Source organism: Ictalurus punctatus, chromosome 7 (genome assembly GCF_001660625.3).
Source record: "Ictalurus punctatus breed USDA103 chromosome 7, Coco_2.0, whole genome shotgun sequence".
Classification (NCBI taxonomy): domain Eukaryota; kingdom Metazoa; phylum Chordata; class Actinopteri; order Siluriformes; family Ictaluridae; genus Ictalurus; species Ictalurus punctatus.
The window spans coordinates 24,335,759-24,355,864 of record NC_030422.2 but is presented as its reverse complement, the minus strand read 5'-3'; the positions used below and the strand labels follow the sequence as shown (position 1 = coordinate 24,355,864).

Sequence of the window (20,106 nt, the reverse complement as noted above, 5' to 3'; positions counted from 1 at the left end):
AAAATCATACTATTTAAATAATTGGAGTAAATTTAACAGACAATATCACTCTGATCAAATATAATCACAAAGATAACTGTGAGGTTGTTAGATTGTGTTAGATTTCCATGGATCTCAGGAATCTCAGATTATGCCCATCAGATCGTCCGTCATGTCTTCCAGCCTGTTTAACCATTAACTTCTATTAACTTTTAGTTCTGTGCTTAGAAAGTGTGGTTTACCGCAGAGTTCAGGCGCCTGGAGAGTCCGAATGAACACACACACTGACACATATGAATGTTCACAGAGACTTCCGGTTTATTCATTCAAAACAGAACTATTTATACTCATTGTACACATTGATAACAGCAGTGTGTGGAAGGTTTCTACTGGTCCAGGTGTTAGACAGATTTAAACAAAACACACAGCACATAGTCATAATACAAAATAAGTCCTGTGTCATTTTGACACGGAAATACATGTGTATTTCAAGGATATAGCTATAATCAAAGATAGCAGTTGATCAGCTTATTCAAAGAGGTAATTAAATTAATACAAGGTAATTAAATGATTACATTCATCATAGGTATTTGATAGCAGTTCATAATATAAGAGGGTACATGATATAAGAGAATCTCCTTTCAGACTGTTCGTGCCTTTTTAACTCAGAGACACAATTTAACATGGTGACGCCTTACAAGAAGGTGTAGATCGGGGCAGAGTGTAGAAATTACAGCTCCTTCTCATAATTGTTTAAATTAATGCTTCTAAATTATAAGTCATATATCCAGATTTGGACAACAGGAAGTAAACAGGATGGAGTGTTGTAGAGTGAAACTTCGATGTGAATTTGTCATACTTCATACTTGTAAAAAATAACGTGTGTAAATGTGATGTTATTGAAAATTGTCAATGTGAATCTTAATATATTTAAAAACACTGGTTCTGAATTAAACTATATGAAATTCACGTATTAAAATTTTCAAATAAAATACCAGGTAATAAAATTGAATGTTAAAAAATTCAAGGTATCATAAATTTGAGTATAACAAATCAGGTAGTAAAATTAATTCAGGTTCAAACAATTCAAGCTGTCGAAAATTCAGAGAAAACATCTGGTGTGTTGTGATTTAGTCACGACGGAGTTTGATTAGACTCTGGCTCATTTGCTCTTTCTGAGTATCCCAGATGTTTTTTCTGGATATTTGTCTCATTGAATTTTTTAACTACCTGTTGTTTGTTTTGTTTTTTTGGTTTTTTAAACTCAATTTCTGAAACCTTTTATCTTTTTAAACAGCTATTTATTACCTGGATTTCTTAACCTATATATTAAAAACCTGAATTTAAGAATCAATATATTTAAATATCTTAAGATTCACACTAATAATTTTCAATAACTACATTTACACATTTCTTTTCATACATTACACATTCAGGTTCAGGTTCTGCTGACTCTGATTTCACTCCATAGGGGGTTCTGTAAGAAGAGTAGAGATACAAACACATCACTCACAATACAGTAAATTACTTGTTTTCTATATCACTCATAACTGACCTGTAACATCATGTGCCACTTTGTGAAGTGTGCTCAATCATTTAACAAATAAATAACATCAGAGAACAATTACATTTCATAACTGCAATCTGATTTGTGTTCATTTACTTCACTATATTACACTGATTAATCTATTTATTCTTTTATTTATATAGAATATACACACAATACTCAAAACTATTTTATCTGTTATCTTTTAGCCTCAGAGCTTCAGAAGGAGAAGGAATACGCAGGTGAGAACGAACTTTTTGTGCTTTTAAAATTATTGCATATTATATGCATATTTAATTGGAGGAGACATTATCACCTTGTTACAATGTAAGATAATAAAGCACTGTATACACGGTCTAGACATAAAAAGAAATGCAAGGTGTCTTTGTATGTGGTCTGAAAGGAATTACAGTAAATACACATAAATTACTGATGAATCTTTACATATGGCATTAGCTCTAATCTACACTACATGGCCAAAAGTATGTGGACACCCCTCCTAATTACTGAGTTCAGGTGTTTCAGTCAAACTCATTAATAACAGATGTATAAAATCATGCACATAGCTGTACAATCTCCAGAGACAAACACTGGCAGTAGAATGGACTAAAGAGCTCAGTGACTTTAAACGTGGTGCTGTCAGTGTGTACCACACGTGAAATTTATTTACCACACGTTTGTTGCCTCTGTCAGCTGTAAAGATACATTCACACAAAGCGACAGGCGGCCGTTCACGTTCTATACACACACAACACACAGCTGCGATTTCAATATCAGTGACAGCGCGACAAGTAACATGTGATTTGAGATTTTCTCAACTTTATGTAAATTAGGTATGATGTAGCTCAGTAGATAAGACGTTGGAATACTGATTGGAAGGTCATGTGTTCAAACCCCAGCACCATCAAACTGCCACTGTTGGGCCCTTGAGCAACTAACTAACCCTCAACTGCTCAGCTGTATGAATGAGATAAATGTAAGCCGCTCTGGATAAGGGCGTCTGCCAAATGCCATAATTGTAAATGACATGCTAAATCCAAACGATGGTTCAAATGGTTCCTCGAAATTAATTGTATGGTGCGTGTGGAACAACATATAGTTCCTACCTGCAAAGTAGGTAGTATCATGTACTGCTTAATTTAAAAAAATACATAAAACTCATAAAACTCATAACCATGGATTCATTGTATCCCGTCATATATGACTTCTCATTAAACCTGTATTGAGACATTACAAAGAAAAATAGCTAGTACAGTTAGCTTGTGCTACTAATAGCTAATACGAATACGTTATGTAATGAACAAACAACAGATTTTTCACACTTTTTCCACTTTAATAAAACATTACAATTCAAAGTGCATTTTAAAGAAATAAATAATATACTGTAGTTAACTGTGAGCTGTAAGCTACATTTTGGTCATGACTCTCACTGGAGCTGAATGGACGGTACACACCCACACACAACAGCAGCAGCACTCGCTCCACGCCCACAAGAGACAAACTACAAGTGACACGAGTGACATGGAGTAAGTGCTGTTATTGTGAAATGGAAGTGTTTATGAGCAACAACAGCTCAGCCAATGAAGTGTTGGTCCACACAAACTCTCAGAACAGGGCCGCTGAGTGCTGAAGCTCGTAATGCATAAAAATCACCTTTCCTCTGTTGCATCACTCTCTACAGAGATCCAAACTGCAGATGGAAGCAACATCAGCACAAGAACTGTGCATCAGGAGCTTCATGAAATAGGTTTCCATGGCCAAGCAGCTGCACACAAGCCTAAGATCACTATGTGCAATGCCAACTCCATATTAATGCCCATGGTTTTGGAATGAGATTTCCAACAAGCTCATATAGGTGTGATGGTCAGGTGTCCACATACTTTTATCCGTATAGTGTATATAATATTATACATATGACCTCATGCATGTGTTAAACACCACATTTCTACTGTCTATAAAATGTATTATAGAAACAAAGTTAAATAAAGTGAACTTGTTGGTTTTATTCAATACACAACTCATACAATGGAAAATAATAAGTGTATTAAACATTATCCTACAAGTATGTTTAATCTCTAATATGAACTTTTTTCTCTTTTTAGAGCTGCAGAGACAGAGAGTGGAAGACGGTAATTACATCTGAGTTTGTGACACTTTAAGGACTTTATTTTTCAGATTTGTGAAGAACTGTGAGGAGAGAAATTAGATACATAATGTTTGGGATGAAGCATATAGTTTTTATTTGCCTCTGTACTCCACAATTTTAAATTTGTACTCAAACTATTTACACAAGGTTAAAGTGCACATACTCTTTAATAATGAGTATTTTTTTATACCCCTGAGTTTTACCATGTGTAAATAACAGCACTCAGAATTCATTGTGCTCCTGCCATCAGCAGTTACATTATCAATGAAGATGAGTGAGCCAGTACCTGAGGCAGTCGTACAGGACCATGTTTTACAGATGAGGTGGTATGCTTTGGATCTTGTGCAGTCCTTTTTCACCTCCACACTCTGCTCTTGCCATCGCTCTAATACAAGTTCATCTTGGTCTTATCTGTCCACTAGACCTTTTTCCAGAACTCTGCAGGCTCCTTTATGTACTTTTTAGTAAACTATCCTGTCCATCCTGTTTTTGTGGAGAACTAGTGGTCTGCATCTTGCAGTGTAGCCTCTGTATTTCTGTTCATGAAGTCTTCTGCAGACATTATTCACTGACAAATCCCCACCTGCCTCCTGAAGAGCGTTTCTGATCTGTCAGACAGGTGTATTAGGATTTTTCTTCATTATGGTGAGAATCTTCTGTTATCAACTGTGGAGATCTTCTTTGGCCTACCAGACCCTTTATAGTTACTAAGCTCACCCGTTCTCTCTTTCTTCTTAATAATGTTCCACACAGTTGATATTTTTGTAACCCTAAAGTTTGGCAGATGTCTCTGTTTTATTCTTGTCTCTCAGCCTTATAATGTGTCCTTGACTTTCACCGGCACTCTGGTCCTCATGTTGACGAACAGTAAAAGAAGACTCTAAAGGTGACCAAAAGCCTGGAATAAAGACTAGATGCTGAAATCTCTCTCATACCTGCACTAATGAAGCAATTAAACACACCTGAATCATCACTAACACCTGTGAATCTCAATTCTGTGGCTGTGTGTAAAGTGTTGTAATTTCTACATGTTCAGAAACATATAAACTTACACTTTATTAAAATCTGAGGATGTGCACTTTAATCACATGTGAAATATTTGAGTATAAATGTAAAACAGATGCAAATGACAAAAAGCCTTTATGAGGGGAGCAGTATATATTTCTGGTGTTTTAAATGTATTTATTTTTTTTATTTGGTTTGTGGGAGACACGGGGAATTAGTGATTAGCACGCTTGCCTCACATCTCCGGGGTTGGGGGTTCAAATCCCACCTTTGCCCTGTGTGCACGTGTTCTCTCTGCGCTTCAGGGGTTTCCTCTGGGTACTCCGGTTTCCTCCCCTAGTCTAAACACATGCGTTATGGTCTGACTGGCATTTCCAAATTGTCTGTAGTGTGTGTGATTGTGCCCTGCAGTGGGTGGCCCCCTGTCCAGGGCATCCCCTGCTTTTTGCCCCGCTATCCCGGGGATAGACTCCAGGCTCCCTGCGACCCTGTGTAGGATAAGCAGTATAGAAAATGGGTGGATGGATTTGGTTTGTACTTTTGGTCTGTGGTGTAAATATGATTCAGATATTAATTATTTATTTTTATCTTTTGTTGAATCTAATTGTATTTTGATAAATTACTTATTACATATAAAATATTGATTCATGTTTCACAGAGTTTATAAAGAAGAAGAAGTTTACAGGTAACAACAGTTTTATCTTCAATACTGTTACATCAGAGTCTCTACTTATTACATTTTGTGTGTGTGTCTAACCTCAGGAATGAAAAATAAATCTGTCTTATTGTTTTTTCACATAAAAGCTGCAGCTCGCGCTCTCTCTCTCTCTCTCTCTCTCTCTCTCTCTCTCTCATACACAAGTCATAACAAAAACATTCAGATAAGGAAATACAAAGGCAGTCATTTCAAACCCATGTCAAAATAAAAGTATCCAGCACAGAAAAAAACATTATTTACCATCCTTAAAATTATGAGGAAATGATAGATTTTAAAAACACAAGTAGTAAGTTGACTTATGAGTTTAATCTATTAGCTAGTGTATAAACATATACATGCTTTTCTCTATTCTCTTTTATAGCCATAGTGAGTAAATGGGGAAACAATATTGCTGCCAAGAGCTCACACAGCGGAAACATTTTCCATGGGATTTGCCTTTGTTTATTAATTCATTTGTAAATTATTGAGTTGTTTATTTTGCAGTGATTGTTTTCTGGTAGGAGTCTCGATGGGAGAAATTAAATCTGATAATAACGTTAATTTTCTATCAGGTGAAACAATACACACCTGTCGAGCGCATCATACATTTCACTGAATTCATATCTATCTTTTTTTCACAAGTCATTTTGAGTAAACTGTAAGTAAAATAAAGAGCTACAGTAAGTACAGACTGTAAATAAATTCACTGGCGTCCTGATGCTTATTGAACAATCCTGATAATTTGATGTTGAAAAACACCAGAAAACAAAACAGTAAATAGTATGATTGACATAAACATAGATTATAAACATACAGCGCCTGTATCACTATAGCAACAGAACACTGCGAAGGCAATCATGGATTTGAATCAGATTAATAAAGAAAAGTGTTTTATAACTATTGTGTTCTTTCTTTATCCGGAGTCTGCAGCGGGAGTGTGGGGGAATTAGGGAGTTATAATGGAGCACCTAATATCTGTTTATACTTTTTATTCATTCATTCAGAGGAGAGAGGAGAGAGGAAGGAGAGAAATAGATTAACATCAACTCATTATAGATCAGACTCATTTATCCTGTGGAGATCAGACATTTTATCAAGGTTCACTTGTAAAAATGAAAGATTATAATGTTAGTAAAACATTGTGTGGAAATACTGTATTATTGTGAAAGAATTATGTGTTACAGCATGTATGTGGAAAAGTGATGAGTATAAAACTCTTTGCCTGTCAGAGGTGAATGTTGTTGTTGTGCTGAATAAAGAAGTCAGAGAGATTTATAATCATGCAGTTAAAAAGAATTTAAAAATGCAGTTTGTCTCCATCATGGACTTTTTCTTCTAAAAGCTCAAACTTACCAGATATTTATTACTAGAGACTCGCTGAACTTATTTTGTCCATCAGGATCAAGTTTTTCCTCAAATGTTTTTCAATCATCTTCTGTGACTCTCTCTATGTTTTTCCTGAAGAACAAAAATTACAAACACAAATAAATTACTAAAGTAAAGTTTCAGAAGGAAAACATTTTATATTTCTCATCTTTGACAGGCTCCTACCATCAACTGTACAAGTTTTCTCTTTTTACAAGAGATCATTTAAAATGTTTCATTATTTAATCTTCTACAAATCCTCTTATAAATCCTAATGAATCTGATCCACTGATGATGATTTCATATTTTTTACCTGCAAACTCACATCTCACTCTGTGTGTTTCTCTCAGTGGATGTGACTCTGGATCCTGATACAGCTCATCCAAGTCTCATCCTGTCTGCTGATGGAAAACAAGTGACAGATGGAGACACAGAACAGAATCTCCCTGATACACCACAGAGGTTCGATGAATGTGTCTGTGTTCTGGGAAAGCAGAGTTTCTCCTCAGGGAGATTTTATTATGAGGTGCAGGTCAGAGGGAAAACTGACTGGACATTAGGAGTTGTGAGAGAGAACATTAACAGGAAGGGGGAGATTACAGCAACTCCTCAGAATGGATTATGGACTGTGTGGCTGAGGAATGAGAATCAGTATAAGGCTCTTGCTGGTCCCCCTGTCCCCCTCACACTGAGAGAGAAGGTGGAGAAGGTGGGGGTGTTTGTGGATTATGAGGAGGGTCTGGTCTCCTTTTATGATGTGAAGTCCAGCTCTCATATCTACTCTTTCACTGGTCAGTCTTTCACTGAGAAACTCTATCCATTCTTCAGTCCTTGTGTAAATGAAGGAGGTAAAAATTCAGGACCACTGATCATCTCTCCTGTAATTAACACTGAATGAATTTTCACCTCACAGATTCAATCATCTATTAAATGGTGAGAATTAAAAGTTGATATTTTACTTTTTCTGGTAAATTAAAAAAATATATATTCCCTTTTAAATTGCTGTACAGTTTATTTAAATACCTGTTTTTTGTTTGTTTTTGTTTTTTTTTTGCATAAACAAATCATTTTAATTCTTATGTTTTTTGTACACAGTGTGGGTGGGTTACACCAATAAGGTTTAAGCATAATCTGGATTAAATCAAGCTTTATCTAATAATTCTGTTGCAACCAACTTTAAACCTTGTTTAAAAGTAAGTAGGTTTACATTTAAACCATCACTTTAATCCTGGATTTAATTTTACAATAAAACAAGGATTAACTATAATCTTGTTGCTCCATCACTTTAAACTCAGATTTAAATTTCAGTTAGGGATTAAATTTAAACTTGCTGTTGAGGAGGTTTAAATTGTCAAAATGGCAGCACTTATTTGTGGATTGGAGAAAATGACAGAGTTCCTCACAGAAAAATAAGGCACCGTCTCAACCCTGTTGAGTTTTATGATGGTGCTGAATTTTCAAACAAGTACCCATTCAGCAAGGAAACGTGTGATTAGATTAAACCAAACAATTGAACCTGCAATTAGACATGGAAGTGACCAAAATGCAGCCAGAGCTGCTCCATCTCTGATGCTTTTACATGGACAGCAGTAATCTAATTATTGACTTTACTCTGATTAAGATAATATTGTGATTAAGGTGTTTACATGAGTCGCTTTTAGAATACTCCTGTCATGTTCCCGTTTTACATGTTATAGAACATAATTAGATTAACAGCCCGCGTCATTACGTCACCGCGCCACGCCGTCCGACGTCCCTAGAGAATCTCACGTATCAACATACAGTTCGTCTTCGTTATGGTACCGTATACAGTTTGGGGGGGTTTTTTGTTTGTTTTTTTGTTTTTTTTACGAACGCTTTAAGTGCAGTTAATTATTTGTCCCTTCTCTCATGTGCTGCATCTTTTTTCACTTTCACTTTGAGATTTTATCAGCAGGCTTTCAGATTATTAACATCTCGCTTGTCTTTAATCAGTGGCTAGCTGGACCCAGGCGTCTAATTTCTTTTTAATTGTGAAGCTATGTCCTTTTGTCTTCAATTTTGTTCCATATTGCTCCATTAATTGATATGATAAAAAAAATTTCACGGCTTGTAAAATTTGAGTTTCTAATGCAACGCGCCATTTTCTCGGCCTGTTTCAGTTATTTGAATGAGCGGTTAATAACGGCAGTTGAATTTTATTTTAAAGTTTCAAGTACCTTTACTTTTACGAGTACATTGTAGTCACTCAAGTGGTAGTGAAAGAGTTACAGTGTTGCTGTTTATTTACACTGGAGAATTGGCTCATGAAATCCACATGCGCTGACACAATGTTGTCAATGGCGAATCCATTGTGGTGGAGAAAATTACTCATAAATGGAGATTTTAATTCTAATACCCAATTTGTTAATCAGTTTTTAAAATTAAATGGTGCAACACAAAATACAATTTAAAATAAATCCCAGATCAACAAATCCTAGATTAGCACTGAACTGTGCTTAATTTAATTCTAAATGGTGCAACCCACCCTATGATTGTGGAACTTTATTCATATTTGATTTGTAATGATGACAAAGATCATTTACAGTTCACATGGAGTTTTACTGCAGAATTTAATATGATCAATAAAATGTATGAAGTTCAGCTAATGTCTGTATAGATACAACCGAACAGACTAAGTGACAATTTAAAAGTATAAAGAAAAAATAATCAATAAAATACAGTGGTTTTAAGCTCTAGTGCAGACTGAAACAGGATGGCAGAATAGAAGGGGTGTGTGTGTGTGTTCAACTAGTTTGACTGGTTTCCCTACCTCTGGACAAAGTAAAAGGAATGCGGATTTAAACCTTGAAGGTACCGAGAAAGGACTTTAATACTTTATGTTAAATATGTTGCAGCATGTTGTATGATACACAAGTGAATTTCATGAGAAGAGCTTTATATGGCATTTAGTTTGTGAAATGTACTGTAACAATTACAGAACAGGGATGATGTTCCTGTGTATGTCTCTACTGCTTCTCTTCAGCTTTATGGAATCTCAAGCAGGTAGAAATCCACCTTTTGTGTTTGTGTGTGTTTGTGTGTATATGCATGCACTCTTGCTCCATGTACATATTTTTTTATTAATGTTCACCTTTATTAGTCTTCATGTATTTCATGTTTTCTACAAAACAATCAATTTGTGTAAATAAATCTTTACATATTCTAGCCATGTTAGATTTGTGTATAATTATTACAGATACACATTATTATAATGTAATATATCTGTGTCATGAATCGTGACGGAGCAGAGATAGGACGGATGCAAGTGCAGGATGAACAGTTGTTTATTTGAAAGAGAGACAGGCAGACAAATCCAAAACGTAATCCATAAACATGCAAGAGGTCAGGCGATTGGCAAACAGGCATGCATGGGGCAAGGCAGGAATCTAGGTCGTGGTCACGGAAAACAGGGTCGATAAATAAAACAAGAAACGAACTTTGACGAGGGACTGGAAGCGGATAATCCAGCGAGAACTAACTCTAAACATGGACCGTGACTATGACTACGCTACGAACTAATCTAACTCTATGGTATTAATCTTCCGCGTTGTGTGCTGGGAGGCGCGTGGTATGCGGACATGATCAGCGTCTAAACTGCTAGCAGCTGAGAGCAATACAGACCCACGTGAAATCCCAGTCAATGACAGAACAGGGAGGAGACATGACGGAAACATAAACAAAACATACGTGTCCAGATGTAATTACGGTCAACAACGAAAAAACAGGTGCTTGCGCATTCGCGCTTAGAGCACGCTGCTTCAAGGGGGAATCATGACAGAACCCCCCCAAAGGCACTTCTCCCGGAGTGCCATGAGTCATCCCACTTAATTGGCCCCCTGGGCTGAATGTCCCAAGCAGAGCCAGGAAACTGCACGGTGTTCTTGGCGGCGCAGGGAAGCGGAGCGGACGTTCATAGCAGGGCTGGCAGACTGAGCGAAGTCCTCAGCGGAGCACGAAAGCGGAGCGACGTCCTGCAAGTGCAGGATGAACAGTTGTTTATTAGAAAGAGAAACAGGCAGACAAATCCAAAACGTAATCCATAAACATGCAAGAGGTCAGGCGATTGGCAAACAGGCATACAAGGGGCAAGGCAGGAATCTAGGTCGTGGTCACGGAAAACAGGGTCGATAAACAAAACAAGAAACGAACTATGACGAGGGACTGGAAGCGGATAATCCAGCGCGAACTGACTCTAAACATGGACAGGGACTATGACTATTAAACTAAACTAAACTAAACTAAACTAAACTAAACTAAACTAAACTAAACTAAACTAAACTAAACTAAACATGGACCGTGACTATGACTACGCTACGAACTAATCTAACTCATCTAACTCTATGGTATTAATCTTCCGCGTCGTGTGCTGGGAGCAGCGCGGTATATATGCGGACATGATCAGCGTCTAAGCCGCTAGCAGCTGAGAGCAATACAGACCCACGTGAAATCCCAGCCAATGACAGAACAGGGAGGAGACATGACAGAAACATAAACAAAACACACGTGTCCAGATGTCATTACGGTCAACAACGGAAAAGCAGGTGCTCACGCATTCGCGCTTAGAGCACGCTGCTTCAAGGGGGAATCATGACAATCTGATGTCTTTTTTCACAATACAGAGAGATTAGAGGTGGTTGGTCCAGAAGCTCCTCTTGTTGCCGTAGCTGGTGAAGATCTGGTTCTTCCCTGTTTTATAAAACCCAACACCAGCGCTGTGCACATGAGAGTGGAGTGGTTCAGACTAGATGTAGAAGACTCATTAGTGCATCTCTATAAAGATCATGAAGACAAATATGAAAAGCAGGCTCAGTCCTACAGAGGAAGAACTTCACTATTTAAACAGGAGCTACAGAAAGGCAACGCTTCACTCAAACTCTCATCTCTCCAAGTCTCTGATGAAGGAAAATACAAGTGTCTTGTTGAGGAGGAAAACTCATGGTATGATGACATCACTGTTCATGTCACTGTCGAAGGTAAGATTTATTGCTTTGTTCAAAGTTTATTCCCTGAGAACTCAGTTCAGAACAATTTTTAGATTTATTCTGCATGTGGTGGAAATATGTTTACAACGCTTGAATGAAAAGTACTTGTCTTCTTATTAAAGTTTGAATGGAAGATAATTCATAATCTAATCTCTGCATTACAACTGACCATTTATAGATTTCATCACTTATAAACTGTCTTTAAGCACTAGACCACAGGTTCCCAAGCCTAGACATTGAGTATCCTGTCCTGCACATTCTACAGTTTTCCCTGCTCTGAACACACCTGATTCAGATCATCAGCTAATTTACAGCCCTGCCTGTGTTGAACAGGGTGTGTTAAAGCAGGGAGAAACAATCAAATAATGCCAGGATTCGTTGCCCTTTGTGTAAAATCAACATTAACAGACTTAGTGCTATAACAGTGTCATTACAAGAGACACTGCAAAAAAACAAAAGAAGCCAATTTCTAGACATGATTCAATCTTAAAAATGTTATTCTACTGCCAGATAAGTTCAATTCTTTCTATTAATAAACACTTGAAATTAGTAAAATTATCTGTCAATAGAATGAGAACATTTTAAGCTTGAGCTGAAAAAAATATCTAGAAATAGGCCTAATAACCTTGTTTTTAAACAGTCTAATGAATTGAAGTGTTGAATTTGAACCACTCATTCACTTATCCTATGCATTACCTATATGTTTAACCAACAAAATTAAACTAAAGCATAGACACCTGGGGAAATAAAGACACACCCTCGAACATAAGCCAATACCTGAACAGGAAGTAAATCTAAACAAACGAGCCGCGCGTGTCCATATGTCCGAGTTTCGTGCACGCGCGCTCTGCAGCAGTCTTCGCGCTTCGACGCCGCAGCGCCATCCACCGGGGGAAGCGTAACAACCTATATGACCGCTATAAAAATCACATGTATTTTTTTTCTAGTTGTGAAGCCTTGCAGTTTGCCTGTCATTCTTGTAGGTGCTGGGCTGTATTACAAATTTTATCTTGCCTTGTCTTGCCATGTTTTTGCCCTTGACGAGTCCCTTGATTTGGATGCTAACTCTGATATCTTTTGACCCTGCTGTACTTTGACCTTGTTTTGGATTACATTTTGGGTTTGTGATTTGAGTGTTTTTGGTATTGTCGCCTACATGTGGTGATCTTTACCACAAAGTTACATGGTGGCCATTCAGGTATGATGCTTTTAAACACTGTTGTTCATGGCCATCGTTCCCTGGAGTTTTCTTGCCGAACTTACTTAACACAAATGACATGGTGTATGTGGCAAGGCATTCAGGCCATGTTTGGCTACAACACTACATTATATATCTGTGATGATGAATGACGAATGTGGCTTGGCTGGTTATTCTCCTCTGGCCAGAACACTTACTGTATGAACTGTAAGTGTTCTGTAATTACAGATTACAGTGTTGCTATAATGTCAACTGGAGGATAAAATATAAAAGGAATGTATAGTGTCATCTATAGCTTCTAACGCTGTCATGTATCAGAAGAATACCTTGTAATACCTGTTGTTGATGATTATTGTAGTTCTGGGAAGCCATCCAGTGATCACGATGGAGAGTTATGATCATTCAGGTGGGATTAATCTAGTGTGTGAGTCCAGAGGCTGGAACCCTGAACCTGAGGTTCTGTGGATGAACAGAGAAGGAGACCCTCTGCCTGCTGAAGATACACAGATACACAGAGACACTGAGGGCTTCAGTGTGAAACGCCACATCACTGTTTATGATTATAGCGACTCCAACAAGTTTTACTGCAGACTTCTACAGAAACATCACATGATGGAGACAGAGGTCAACATTAATAGTAAGTGCCTATTTCACACTTTGCATTTAAGTCATTAGTAATAATCCTTAACCATCAACATTTCTATAAACATAATGTCTAGCATAAATAAAACAAATCAAAGAAAGTTACAGAGGATGAATACTTTTAAATTGCATTTCTTGTATTTCAGGTGAAGTATTTGAAGCGTGGAAGGGCGTTGTCATCAGTATTATAATTTTAGGGTTGATAACTACAGCTGGATTCATTTTAACCATTACATGTGTCTATCAAAAGACAGGTAATGTCTTTATTGTGTCAAAGACCAACAATAGTGATTTTTTTGTTTGTTTGTTTTTATTATTGGTAGATTAACTTCCAGTCCTTTTAGAGTTGCAGATTTTAGAGCTGTGGAACATCTGACTAAATTATAAACTAAACATCATATTAGTATGTTTAATTCTGTTATGTTATATGCTTAATTATAAAGCACTGAAATGTGGTGACATTTCTTTTAATATTTTTATGGTGTCAGCTTAATGCTTTCAAAATAAATTAATCATTGTTTTTCTTTTTAGTAACTCTGAGAATAATGGAAAAGCAAGGTACATTTTCATTTTTCAAGCACCAGAAAAAACACTCACACCTTATACAATCCAATAAAATTGCACTTAAAATGTTCAGAGCCAATGACAAGTCAGAAAAGGCTCCCTAGTTCAGTGTTTAATAATCTGAAAGACTTATTTCTTTATGTACCATTGTTTGCCCTTGATATTAACAGTTTGGTTTTGTCTGTTTTCAGAGATTCAGGGAAAAACTCTTGACTGAAAACTATAACTTTTCTTAAAAGACCACACTTTAGTCACCCTTTAGTTTACATTTCTAATTCTTTATAATTGGCCTTTTTTATCATTTAGTTAGATTGTCCATCAAGTATAGTCACAGTTACTGAGCACTGAGTCCAGAGTCCAGGCTTCTCCATGCATGCTTAAATTTCTTTCCTACAATTTCCTTTGGGAGAATTTCCCATGACAGTTAATCATGGCTAGCAATACTGATACATAGCTGTGCATGTTTGGACAAGAATGAGATCCAACTTCTTAATATCATGCATATTAAATGGATTTAAAATAGAAAGGGTTTCAGTTGACTACAATGTTTTCCTACAATAACATCTTTCTAGGTATAGAACCATATATAAACACACTATACTAAATCTTAAATGTCCTTGTTGATGTGGTCTGTTCTAAGTCCAATATTAACATTTAATTGCTTTAAGTCAGTATGGCATTACTTTGTATTGCCTGTTAGAGACTTTTCTCCTCCACAATTATTGTTGCAATTCATGAAATTGGTCAAAAATGTATTTAAAAAAAGATACAGTATCTCACAAAAGTGAGTACACCACTCACATTTTTGTAAATATTTGATTATAACTTTTCATGTGACAACAGTGAAGAAATGACACTTTACTACAATGTAAAGTAGTGAGTGTACAGCTTGTGTAACAGTGTAAATTTGCTGTCCCCTCAAAATAACTCAACACACAGCCATTAATGTCTAAACCACTGGCAACAAAAGTGAGTACACCCCTAAGTGAAAAGTGTCAAAATTGGGCCCAATTAGACATTTCCCTACCCAGTGTCATGTGACTTGTTAGCGTTACAAGGTCTCAGGTGTGAATGGGGAGCAGGTGTGTTAAATTTGGTGTCATCGCTCTCACACTCCCTCATACTGGTCACTGGAAGTTCAACATGGCACGTCATGGCAAAGAACTCTCTGAGGATCTGAAAAAAAGAATTGTTGTTCTACATAAAGATGGCCTAGGCTATAAGAAGATTGCCAAGACCCTGACACTGAGCTGCAGCACGGTGGCCAAGACCATACAGCGGTTTAACAGGACAGGTTCCACTCAGAACAGGCCTCGCCATGGTCGACCAAAGAAGTTGAGTACATGTGCTCAGCGTCATAGCCAGAGGTTGTCTTTGGGAAATAGACGTATGAGTGCTGCCAGCATAGCTGCAGAGGTTGAAGTGGTGGGGGGTCAGCCTGTCAGTGCTCAGACCATACGCCACACACTGCATCAAATTTGTCTGCATGGCTGTCGTCCCAGAAGGAAGCCTCTTCTAAATATGATGCACAACAAAGCCCACAAACAGTTTGCTGAAGACAAACAGACTAAGGACATGGATTACTGGAACCATGTCCTGTGGTCTGATGAGACCAAGATAAACTCATTTGGTTCAGATGGTGTCAAGCGTGTGGTGGCAACCAGGTTAGGAGTACAAAGACAAGTGTGTCTTTCTTACAGTCAAGCATGGTGGTGGGAGTGTCATGGTCTGGGGCTGCATGAGTGCTGAAGGCACCGGGGAGCTACAGTTCATTGAGGGAACCATGAATGCCAACATGTACTGTGACATAGTGAAGCTGAGCATGATCAGTATGCAGTATTCCAGCATGATAATAACCCCAAACACACCTCCAAGACGACCACTGCCTTGCTAAAGAAGCTAAGGGTGAAGGTGATGGACTGGCCAAGCATGTCTCCAGACCTAAACCCTATTGAGCATCTGTGGGGCATCCTCAAACAGAAGGTGGAGGAGCACAAGGTCTCTAACATCCACCAGCTCCGTGATGTCGTCATGGAGGAGTGGAAGAGGACTCCAGTGGCAACCTGTGAAGCTCTGGTGAACTCCATGCCCAAGAGGGTTAAGGCAGTGCTGGAAAATTATGGTGGCCACACAAAATACTGACACTTGGTGCTCAATTTGGACATTTTCACTTAGGGGTGTACTCACTTTTGTTGCCAGTGGTTTAGACATTAATGGCTGTGTGTTGAGTTATTTTTAGGGGACAGCAAATTTACACTGTTACACAAGCTGTACACTCACTACTTTACATTGTAGAAAATCGTCATTTCTTCAGTGTTGTCACATGAAAAGATATAATCAAATATTTACAAAAATATGAGATGTGTACTCACTTTTGTGAGATACTGTATCATATGCAAAAAAATATTTTTTTAAAGGTACATGTCACTGTGTACAAGGACATATACAGTGACAGTTTTGTATAGATCTATTTAAAGATTTTGTATGTATGGCAATTCTAATATCAGCTCTCTCACCATTTATATTTTGTGACTAATATTCTAGTATTATATATTCTGTTTTATATCTATATATAACATATATTATTATATATTATTACTTTAGTTGCTGTTTTGTGAGATGCTTGCAACGCTACCAGTTTGATGTGCCATTTAACATTTTATACTTGACAACCACAAGAATCAACAAAAATGTAATGTGTGTGTGTGTGTGTGTGTGTGTGTGTGTGTGTGTGTGTGTGTGTGTGTGTGTAAGTTAGTCATGTTGATCTAATTTTATTTAATACTTTTACCACAAAAATTTGATTGAACAAATTATTTCTGTTTTTAGAGTTTGAAAAGAAAATTAAATATGCAGGTAAGGATGTCTTTTTGGCCTTTTGCACTGAAAAGCATGTTGTTGATCTACATGAGTTACTTTACATTCTTTACAAAAAATATTTGCCTTTCAGTGGATGTGACTCTGGATCCTGATACAGCAAGTCCCAAACTCATCCTGTCTAATGATAGAAAACAAGTCACACATGAAGACACAAAACAGGATCTCCCTGATACCCCACAGAGGTTTGATTACAGCTCGTGTGTACTAGGGAAGCAAAGTTTCTCTTCAGGGAGATTTTATTATGAGGTGCAGGTCAGAGGGAAAACTAAGTGGGATCTTGGAGTGGCCACAGAGTCCATTAACAGGAAGGGGAAGATTACACTGACTCCTCAGAATGGATTCTGGGCTGTGGTACTGAGGAAGGGGAATCAGTATAAGGCTTGTGCCGGTCCCTCTGTCCCCCTCACACTGAGAGAGAATGTGGAGAAGGTGGGGGTGTTTGTGGATTATGAGGAGGGTCTGGTCTCCTTTTATGATGTGATGGCAAGGTCTCATATCTACTCTTTCACTGGCCAGTCTTTCACTCAGAAACTATATCCTTTCTTCAGTCCTTGTAATAACAAAAAAGGTCTAAATTCAATTCCACTGATTATCCAAAGTGACTTTGCACTTTAGGCTTAAAGGGAATTGCTCAAGTGGCCAAACTGAGACAGCTTGGTGCAGCTGAGATTTCAAATTTAACCTTGAGATCAGTAGCCCAGAACCTTAACCACATTCACATTCACACAATTGCCTTTTGCTACTGAAGTTCAACATAGGATATAACTGTAATGTATAAAAACATATTGCTAGGTGTCCCAAACACCTGTATATATTTTTAATGAATACATTTTATCAGGATCTATACTTGTTCTAATTTATATCTTTAAATTAATCAGTAAATGGCTTTTACACCTGCTCCAGTTCTGGCCTGATCGCTTTCCCTGTTACACTCAGACCTCTGCCCCGGATACAGAAGAAAACAGAACAAAACTGTACCTTTCCTTGTCATTTGAAATGACAACGAAACACACACATATTTTGTACCTTTAATATGTATTTTTCACCCCCCCCATCCCCATCCAAAGTTTGATCATGGAAATTTGCATATTTAGAACATAGTTTTAGGATTACAGTTAACGTTTGAATTCACATGATTTGTGAGTGATAGAAGCTCCCACAGCATGGGGAAATTGTAGCGTGCTATGGCTGTCCTGTGGGCAGATGTATTCTCTGCTCCATAACCTACCATGAAACCCACTACACCAAGTAGAGGCGAGCTAAGATGTGTGCAGGCAAACTACACACACTAAGATTTAAACACGCAATCATGACTTTTAAACAAACTCAGAAAGGATGGCTACCTATGAAACTAAATTCAACACTATATATGTTGTAAATACAATTTCCCCAAGGACGCTTCCAAGCAATGCTGTGCTGCCTGCATTGTGACCAGGTACCATTATTTGACTCAATGCAATGACTGACTTAGATGATCTTTTTAAATTTAGTTTTAGTTTAGCTTGCTTTGTAATAAGTGTACCAACTGTACAACAATATATATATATATATATATATATATATATATATATATATATATATATATATATATATATATATATATATATATATATATATTGGTAACCTGAAACGTTAGCTATGTAAAAGGGTACTGGAGTTTTCTGTTCTTAATTCTAAAGACAAACTGCTATAACTAGTTCTGAATGGATAACTACAATATGGCCACAACTCAGACGTTAGATCCATATCTCTCATTGCCAAATTAGCACATCTCAGCATTATGTTGAGCCTTATATTTGTAAAATCACTTAGTTGTCCTTATAATAATGCTGTGCAACTTTCCTCACTTTCACTCGCATTTATAACAGTCTGTCACAATGTGAGGGTTCACAACAAACTCGGCGGGAGGATATGCAAGTGAATGTAACGTTAATGGTCAAAAATTGGAACTGACGTAGCCTAGCCTACTTTGTGGGTGTGCAAATATCAACAGTTAATTGAGGTTCTTAAGAACAAACCAAGTCATGGTTTGATGCCCTCTATACTAAGCTAATGTTACCTACTATTTAGGTATCTAGTTACTTACTGTCTGAAAAAAAGTTGTATGTTCTGCTGCACTTTCCTACACTTGGCTGCTGTCTCCATTTCTTACAGACTGAGCTGCTAAAATATACCAACCAACCTGTGTTGAGTATGGGTGCAAACAAGTGTACAATTGGAGGGGAGCACACACCTATTTTCCTTAACAAACAGAAATATATTAAAAATGAATGTACATAAATAAATACAATAGATGAAGAAAAGACAGATCCGTTGGCAGAGTTCATTAAAGGGGGACATATAGAAAATAGTTTGTACTGTATGTTGGGGGGACAGATTGTTATTTCTTCAACATTTGGGGGGCATGACCCCCCCAAAGAATGTGTGGTTACACCCATGATTTCTATTGTTTCTAATATTCTAAATTACATACAGATATGCCAGATCTTGTACAATTTATGCTGGATTTTTAAACCCTTAAGTATTTCAGCACTACTAAGGAGCGATGGAAGAACTAAAGGTTTTCTAAAGCTTTGGATCAATTGAACCACTGAAACACTGGGAAAAGCGCACACTAGTGACATCTGTTGGTCATCTGGAAAACCGAAACAAAAGACCTGCAACTGAAATCACCTTCATATGTTTTCATTAGTGTGTAATATCCTGAAATGAATTTGTCTAGTATATGTAGCTCAATACGTTACATTTTAACTATTTTCTTTTATATCTAGTCTAAATAAAGTGTGATAGTTTTACTGTTTATAGTTTTATTAAATAAACTTAGTTTGTCTTAATGAGCAAATGGATGAGTTTCGATCAAGTTGGAAATGATTTTTTTCTGGGAATTCTCCTTTGGAGAATATTCTCTCACAGGGCACAGAGGTTGTTTCAGACTCCACACTGGTTGTTTCACAGACTCTATCCCTAAATGTTAAGCCTATATAAACATCTCATTACAGAACACTTAACCATACCAAAGATACTACTTTTTGTTTGTTAAATATTATTATTTGATTATCTAGCACTTCCACCATACAAGTC

At 37.2% G+C, this 20,106-nt stretch overlaps 2 protein-coding genes and 1 long non-coding RNA gene across 5 annotated transcripts in view; 2 read left to right on the top strand and 1 right to left on the bottom strand.

Moving 5' to 3' along the window:
* btr09 (bloodthirsty-related gene family, member 9) overlaps positions 1-9,924 on the top strand; it is a 50,363-nt gene extending 40,439 nt beyond the window's left edge. For all 3 annotated transcript variants that reach the window (XM_047156470.2, XM_047156474.2, XM_053681934.1), the window contains 4 exons: positions 1,735-1,767; positions 3,628-3,654; positions 5,335-5,361; positions 7,089-9,924. In XM_047156470.2, coding sequence (XP_047012426.1) covers positions 1,735-1,767; positions 3,628-3,654; positions 5,335-5,361; positions 7,089-7,636 — 635 coding nt within the window. In that variant the 3' untranslated portion in view covers positions 7,637-9,924. The remainder of the gene's footprint in view (positions 1-1,734; positions 1,768-3,627; positions 3,655-5,334; positions 5,362-7,088) is intronic.
* LOC108267939 (butyrophilin subfamily 1 member A1) lies at positions 9,678-19,855 on the top strand. Its single transcript, XM_017472527.3, has 7 exons — positions 9,678-9,762; positions 11,379-11,732; positions 13,298-13,576; positions 13,728-13,835; positions 14,113-14,139; positions 16,975-17,001; positions 17,096-19,855. The coding sequence occupies exons 1-7, from the start codon at positions 9,678-9,680 to the stop codon at positions 17,638-17,640; spliced, it is 1,425 nt and encodes a 474-aa protein (XP_017328016.1). The 3' UTR covers positions 17,641-19,855.
* LOC128633128 (uncharacterized) lies at positions 9,832-11,372 on the bottom strand. The gene is made up of 2 exons (XR_008396779.1): positions 10,840-11,372; positions 9,832-10,730 (listed from the first exon to the last, which is right to left on the bottom strand). It is a non-coding gene; the product is annotated as an uncharacterized LOC128633128 (long non-coding RNA).
* Positions 19,856-20,106: the final 251 nt, after the last annotated feature.

Bases quoted from the DNA above. Each gene is read 5' to 3' on its own strand.
- LOC108267939 (XM_017472527.3), top strand. From the start codon at position 9,678: ATGTACTGTAACAATTACAGAACAGGGATGATGTTCCTGTGTATGTCT. The intron at 13,577-13,727 runs GTAAGTGCCTAT...CTTGTATTTCAG, and splicing joins GACAGAGGTCAACATTAATA to GTGAAGTATTTGAAGCGTGG. The intron at 17,002-17,095 runs GTAAGGATGTCT...TTTGCCTTTCAG, and splicing joins AAAGAAAATTAAATATGCAG to TGGATGTGACTCTGGATCCT.